This window comes from Lactuca virosa, chromosome 2, assembly GCF_052849685.1.
Source record: "Lactuca virosa cultivar CGN04683 chromosome 2, Lactuca_virosa_CGN04683_v6, whole genome shotgun sequence".
In the NCBI taxonomy this organism is placed as follows: Eukaryota; Viridiplantae; Streptophyta; class Magnoliopsida; order Asterales; family Asteraceae; genus Lactuca; species Lactuca virosa.
In genome coordinates, this window is record NC_136427.1 from 147,080,655 (window position 1) to 147,088,639 (window position 7,985).

At 30.0% G+C, this 7,985-nt stretch overlaps 1 protein-coding gene across 1 annotated transcript; it reads right to left on the reverse strand.

Annotated features, from left to right (window-relative positions):
* Positions 1–243: 243 nt before the first annotated feature.
* Positions 244–2,788, reverse strand: LOC145159577 (uncharacterized). The gene is made up of 2 exons (XM_079078581.1): positions 2,576–2,788; positions 244–674 (listed from the first exon to the last, which is right to left on the reverse strand). The coding sequence occupies exons 1-2, from the start codon at positions 2,747–2,749 to the stop codon at positions 330–332; spliced, it is 519 nt and encodes a 172-aa protein (XP_078934707.1). The 5' UTR covers positions 2,750–2,788; the 3' UTR covers positions 244–329.
* Between the last annotated feature and the right edge of the window lie 5,197 nt (positions 2,789–7,985).

Consider the following 7,985-nt stretch of genomic DNA (forward strand, 5'->3'; position numbering starts at 1 on the left):
GTATTAACAATAAAGGTTTACCATAGAAGAAACAGTTGAAAGAAGTTAAAAACCAAACATTCTAGAAGAAAAAGTTAAAACAAAGAGGACCACATAACAATATAATGTCCGCAACCACACAAACAGGGACCATAGAAGAAACAGTTGAAAGAAGTTAAAAACCAAACATTCTAGAAGAAAAAGTTAAAACAAAGAGGACCACATAACAATATAATGTCCGCAACCACACAAACAGGGACCATATAAATGAAAATTGATTAAACAATTAGAAACCATATAAAAGAAATTTCATTAGGTCAACCGTAAAAACAAGAAATAAAACAAAAGGATCAAACACCATCATGAGATACACCAACACCATCCTCTATGCTGCTGCCGCCGCCATTGGCGGTGGTTGTGGTGGCCGGAAAAGAGCTGTTTACGATTTGATTATGTTTTTTGGAAGATCCCTTGGAAAGGTTGACCGGGTACTTAATGGCGTTGACTTGTAGTTTTCTAAGTGCAGCTTTCCCAAGATCAATACCACAAATATCCGATAGCCTGATTAGATATAACAACACATCTGATAATTCCTCCCCGAGATGTTGTTTTTCTTCATCTTTCCAATCCGGAAGCCCTTTTGGTACCTCGCCTTTCCATTGAAATATCTCTGATAACTCTCCCACTTCCCCCACCTGAAATAAAACAAAACATGCTTCTCAGTGTTTCTACTTTTAAAGTTATTTTTCCAGTAACCTTTTGAGCTGGCCCACACTCTGGTTGGGTTGGGTTGAACTGTTTAATTAAACAGATTAAATTTTAGCATTTATGTAAAATAAAAAAGTTTCGACGACAAAATTAAAAACACAACCACAACTTAAATGTTGAAATAAGATTCTAACTTTGTAAGATTCTAGGGTTTTATTTTTGTACTTTTATAATTTACTAAGATCAAATAAAATCTACAATGAAAATAAATACATATATTTAAATAGGTTGGTGTTAGGTCAAAAACCTAACACAACCTATTTATTATACAAAGTTGATCTGATGGGTTGAAATTTCAACCCTTCGACCCAACCAGCTAATTTTTGGTTGGGTTGATTGTTGACAATTCTATAAATATCTTATAGAATTGTGCTATACGTACCCCCCCCCCTTCCATTCACAATGAGGGGTACACAAAACATTATTCCCCTCACATTGGGGGGTACGTATAGCAATTGCCTATCTTATACTGCCACTATTGAGATTCAAACCCTAATATTCAAAGCTATATTTTAAAGTATTTTTAACAACTACTCGTATATAAGGTTAAAAAAAGAATATTGTAGAAGCAAAAAAAAAATGTCACTTTATGTAAGTAGATGGATATTTCAACAAAGAAAAATTAACCCACTTTTGAAGTGGTCCTACAACAACCAAAACAAGGCTGCCTTTACCAGGCAGTGTCTTTTTCTCAGAAGCAGACAACTGCCAGCTTTAATCACCCCCAAACATTTACCACAAATGGTTTATATGGTTTAATGTGTAAATAACTTAAAATTTTAATTATATCAAATGAAGATTCATCATATTAATCTACAAAGATTAGTCTACAGTAATTAAATCATATTACAGCAGTTGAAATATGTAGTTTCAGTCTTCTTTCTTAATCTTTCATTGCATCAATAATATCATATGTAAGAATAACATATCATTCAAGCAAAAAGCTAATGGTTTTGGGCTTTGGCATATATAAACTAACATATAAATAACATCATCAGAACTTTTAATACTCAACTAAACCAGAAACTAATCCTCAATCTGGATTTGAATCTAATAAAGATTGGGGATTTTGTAATTAGCAGTGTATATAGCTGTGATTAGAGTAAATTAGAGGTAATTACTCTGATCACAATTATAAACCCCTAATTACAGCTACTGATTTCAAAGAATTATATACTTTTATAGAATCTCATATTAATAAATTGGGATTATTAAGTCTAAATTTTTTTGGACATTGCATGTGACATGGGGTGTGATGGGGTGCCACGAAGCAAGTACTGGTCCATTGATGCACCTCAATTCTCATAACCTTTTCCCCAGAAAAAGGAAAAAGAGGAAAAGTAATCCATTCCAAAAAAAAGGGTTTACTTTTCAAACGTAAGCAATTTATTGTTTTAACTTCAAAATCCCTTCTGTATGCTGAAACAGCAGAGTAAATGTTGCTTCATAGGAAATAGTACAAACTTTAGAGGTAAATTTACAGCGAACTCGTGAAAATTTTGTGTGCGAAGCAATGGATACTCGGTTTGAAATCGACGAATAGGTTTTTGGAAGTTTTAGTCACATCGTAATTGGTATTTTTTGGATATGAATTGAAATGCGTGAAATCAAAGCAATATTTAGGAAGATAAATTTACAGAAACTGAAACTCAGACATTAACACTATAGACAATAAGAATAAAAAGCTTCTACAATCGATTCTGCATTCGTAATCAATCTGAACGGGTGAAACGTAAATTCAAATAAATGACTAGATTAACTGAATCATGTGTACGCGAGAATATGACAATGAAAAGAGGAAGCATAAAGCAAGATCGGAAAATTTTACCAGTGCGAGGAGGAGATTTCGTGGACTATGAAACTGATCCCAATCTCTTTCCTTTGCGAAATCGGCCATTCTTTTCTTTAAGTCAGTCAAGCTTACATCTTCTTCTCTATCTTTTGGAGTGGTGATATCTCCGGCTGCCGTTGAGGCGAACGATTTTTCTGCTCCGCCGCCCATTGTTGTCGAGGGTGAGGAACACGAAGAAAAAGGTGACCAGAAGGGTCTTGATATAAGCTTTTTGTATTGAAAGTGACCGGGATTCGGTTACCGGATATAGCCGGTTACCCTTAAATTCTTTTGCCACGTGTCAAACATACTAACCTCGGGGCCTTTTAGGCCCTACTCATTTTGTTTGTTTTGTTACCAATTTTTTTTTTCTTTAGTGTGGAATTTGCTAGAGTAAATAGCATTAAATTGGTACAACCACAGCATTTATCAGCATGATTCCCTTAAATTTAGGATATCATGATTACACAAAAAGTCTATATTGATGAATGTTTATGATTTTATCTTTTTAATATTTGTATTTTTAAATATTGCTGATTAGAAAATAAAATTTGATATATCAATTATTCATTTATCTGATTAAGAGGGTGTTTGAGAGAGTTTAATTAAAATGATAAACATTTTTTAAATTATTAGTTTATTAACTTATAGTGGTATCAAAACGAAGTTTTTATAAAAGTTTTTGGAAGCTTTTGATAAGTTAGTGAGAAGTAACTTATCAGAAAGACTTATCTCCGGTATGAAACTGTTGTAAGTTATTTTTAAAAAAAATCTCTATCCAAATACTAGTTTTAGGTTATATCGATGTGAAACTGATAATAAGTTAAAAAGCTTCTTAGATAAACTTAACGAAACACTCTCTAAGTCATCCGTTAATTTGTTGATCAATTTGCCTAGTAATTTTATTATTATATATATATATTAAAGTTGTGGAAGAAATAAATAGTAAAGTTGGCATACTTTGTCCATGTTTGGTCCCTTAATTTACATATCCGGTCCATGTACTTCTTTAATTAATTTATTTATGTCATTTTGTTTGTGTTCCATTTAACTTCTCATTTTTTTGGCAGAATTGGTCCCTGTATTATTGTTGGAAATTATGAATACTAAATTTGGATGTTTTTTGGCAACTTTGCTCATTATTCTTTACCCATTTTGACACTTTTGGTCCTTCCAATCAATATTTTTACACTCTTTTGGAACCTTTTAATATTTAAAGTTTGGCCACAAAACTTTAACGGTTTGACAACTTTGATCCTTTTTCTAAAAAGTTGCTAATTCCTACCTCTTTAATTCTTTAGCCATTTTCACACTTCTGGTCCTTGCAGTCAAAACTTTTACATTTTTTGTCCGAGGCAAAGCCCGGACTTTTCATCCTTGCACTTTCTATGTCTGTCATATTTATCAATTCGGAAACAACATTGAAAGCTTCTGGCCCCCGCGTAGCGGGGGTAACCTTTCTAGTTATTATTATTTTTTGACGTAGCATTTATTTGATACATATTTTGTATGTCATTTTTAAAAATCAAAATATAATATTTGATCAGTTAGATTTTTTGATAGCATATTATTTTCCATAAACTTTTAAAATATCATATCTGTCCAAATTTTTTATATAATATTTTATAATCATTTTTAGTCTTATATTATTATAATAATTAATAAAGTAGACCATGTTGTCCATACTTCTATAGTAATGTAACATCTTCTAAATTGTTGGAATGTCGGCATTTTGACAAACACAATGCTTAATTTTTTTTGATTATTTTGATGTTGTAGATGAGGGATAGTTTAGATATTACTCTTGATATTTTAGTGTTTAAGAAGATAATATATGATACTTTGATATTTGAGAATGATATATATGATATTTTGATGTTTAAAAAAGACATACGATATTTTGAAAGTTTATGAAGAGTAAATATTATATTTATAAATTAGGTTGGACAAATATGATATGTTGATGTTTAAAAAGAGCATATACTAAATTATCATTATTTGGAGTATCGATATCTTTTACGCTTTATTTCATAAAACACTTTAATAACTTTTTTTCTTGTTTTATACCTAATTTTTTTTTCTCAAAATAAACTTAACTTTTACTTATTCCTTGTTATTTCATTGTTGGAGTTTGTTACCAATAAATAAATTAGGTTTAATAAAGGAAAACCCTATATTTATCCTTTTTCCCATTTAGACCATTTTTTTAAAAATAAACCTAACTTTAACATATTCCTTATTATTATTAAGTAGAGTTGGTTAGCAACAGGTAACCCTATATCCCTTAGCTTATGTGCGTCCAAAGCATCGACATATCACCTTCGTACCAAAATCATGGCTAAACTTGAATATACATATGCAATGAATGATCTTGGACCTCTTAGTATTTTCTCAGTGTTACTGTTTCCTGCCATATAAATGGATTTTTTATGTCAAAAAATAAGTGATACTGAAGTATCGGAACGAGATGGAATGTCATCCTGCAAACCTACCACATGAGTGGATTGTTTTTATGTTTAAGGTCCTCTTGATTACAGTCTTACACTCTATAATAGTCCGTACATATATTTTTTCCGCATATATTGACGTCGATTGAGCTGGATGTATTGACATAAGTCGAGACTGAATACTGAGGTGTTAGGGATACACCTACCGACACAACAAGTTAGTGACACACTTAATAAATGCATGTGTCTATTAGGTTACACACTTAGCTGAAGACTGATAATCAATAATAAATAAATAAAGGGATTGATTTGTTGCTTATTAAATAATAATGGAATAAGTAGTAATTATGGAGAAAGGGTTTTATGTATTAATGGCTAAAAGTTTGTATTAGGGCTTTATCTTTATAATTGACCAAACTGGGGGGGGGGGGGGGGTGTAGTAAAGGCTCCTAGGTTTTGTGACTTTTAGCATGCAAGATCAAAGGAGGCGACTAATAAAAGGCTAATTTGATCCTTTCCTCACTCAAATTTCTTATTAGAGGCTGAAGAACCTTTCCACAAGGGTTTAGTCCAATTTTACTTAGAGCATAAAGAGAAAGTCATGTTTATTTGAAGTCAATGGGAGTGACTACAATAGATGAACTCTATTGGGTTCTCCAGTTTCTTGTTGATTACGAGTTGAGGAAATTGTGTATATATTGTGTAGTATTTTAATCATGATTGCATAAAGTTGAACAAACATATATCCATGATTGTTTTAAGATGTTTTGTTTGATTTGTTTTTGAGATTATATCTTTATATGATTTTGTAAGCATCATAACCCAACACGGGGTGTTGCTAATGTAGTTTTTGAAACATGTTGGATTACATAACCGTTTTGAGTTTTTGTTTCCTATTACTAAGATTATCTTTATTTATTTTAAAAATGTAAGTATTGTTTATCTCTAGAGTTTTAAATTTTGTTCTTCCTTTAGGTGATTGATATTTATGACGCATGTGAGTTGTCTATTATTGTTGGTAACTGGTTCTAAGAATGAAATAAGAAGCGATAGGTAAATGCTAGGTTTATTTTAATAGAAAAAAATATTTTAGGTCTAAAATGGAAAATAGAAAATATATAAGATATTTCATGAAATAAACCTAATAGGGTTACGTGTTAGTAATTGCTACAGGTATGAAATAACAAAGAATATGTAAAAGTTGGCTTTTTAAAAAAAATAAAATAAAATAGGTCTAAAATGAAAAACAAATAAGGATATTTTATGCAATAAACCATATTATTCTAATAATATAGGAAAAAAGCTTAAAGTGATATATTTATCAAATAAGGAGAAAAAGTAATGATTTTTTCGGCACAATCCAATGATTTTCAAAATTGAAGATTGAGTGTCTTTTGACTTAGTTTGGTATGTCCTCTTATTTTTTTTATATTTTCTTAAATAACTTATTTTTAAATTTTATTAATTATTAAAATAGAAAAAATATCTGACCCCACCTCACCCTACCCCACCCCACATTGTGTACGTTATATTAAACCCATCATCTCTACCTCACTGTTTACAAATCTTGAGGCCTCTTGAAAACCCTAAGCCACCACTCCTAGTCCTACCCCTCCTAAATTTATCTTCCTTTCTCTATAATTTAAGTTGTCCTCGACTTAAACACATATTGTGTGAGTCAAATATTTTAAAAAATATACTCTAATAAATGAAAATCTTTTTGTCACATGTCACACTCTCATTGATTTGATTACATATCATTTTGTGGTTATTTTCAATTAAAATTTTTTCACATGACATTTTATGGTTTTTTTTATTTTATTTTATCATATTCCACATAATATTTAAATGTAATAATAACAATAAATGCATATCAATTTTATTAACTGACTTTACTTTTAATTTTAAAATTTCCAAATATAAACCTCATTAGTTTCCTTTGTTTATTTATCTAAATTATTTGTTTAAATTTAAAAAAGAAAAAAACACATTAATTTTAATAATTCAATATTTTTCTTTCAAACTTTTAAATGTTTAGAATTTCATATTTAATTTTTCTTTTAAATGAACCCATATAATAAATGGGTTTTACACCTAGTTAAAAACCTATTTTCAAAACCAAATCCTAGTTTGCGGAAAATATAGGTCCCACGTCATCAAATGTAAAGTTTAAAGTAAACTTTTAAAAAGTACAAGGGTATGTCAATCTAAAATCATAACATAAAAGTTGAGTAAAATAACTACATCATAACGTGGCCTTATAAATATTTGTGACTGCATCAGTCATTCTTACCTCTATGTTGCTTGAATACATGTCAAAATACATAGTTTAGGCTTCAGAAACATGGTGAATACAACATCGGTTCTACATCTTATAGTTAAATAAATTTGCACTTTCCTTGAACCAATGCATAACCCCAAAAACATTTTAAAAACATATTTGATAGTAAATGTCTTAAATAAGTGAAGAGAAGCATTAAAAGTAAAATAACAATTACAGGTAATGTATACTTATTGTTTTTTGTTTTTGAAACACTAAATTATGACCATATATTGAAAGCACATTTTCTAAAAATTACACATGTGGACTATCATCTTACTTCTTTAAAAGACTTTATAATAGATAAAATATGTCTTAAATAGTATGCAAATGAACAAGATCCTAATGTTGGAAAATTTAGTATAAATATTTATATTTTTACTAACTTTGGACATATATAAAAATATACATATGTTACATATATAATTAACTTTAAGTGGGTTTGTGTTCTCCTCCGTGAGAACTTCGAAACGATATATTATATGTCCAAAATGGAGTATATGTGAATGAGATATCGATACTCAAAGACGAGTATTTGATAAATAAAGTTAGCAAATAGATGAATGTGGGAATGAGTCCCAAACTCAACTAGGTTTATAAGGTTGAATGCATGAAAGACTTACAAGCTTGTGTCTATGAT

Excerpts from the sequence above, each read along its gene's own strand:
- LOC145159577 (XM_079078581.1), bottom strand. The coding sequence starts at position 2,749 with ATGGGCGGCGGAGCAGAAAAATCGTTCGCCTCAACGGCAGCCGGAGAT. Across the intron at positions 675-2,575 it reads GAAATCTCCTCCTCGCACTG|GTGGGGGAAGTGGGAGAGTT; the intron begins GTAAAATTTTCC and ends GTTTTATTTCAG.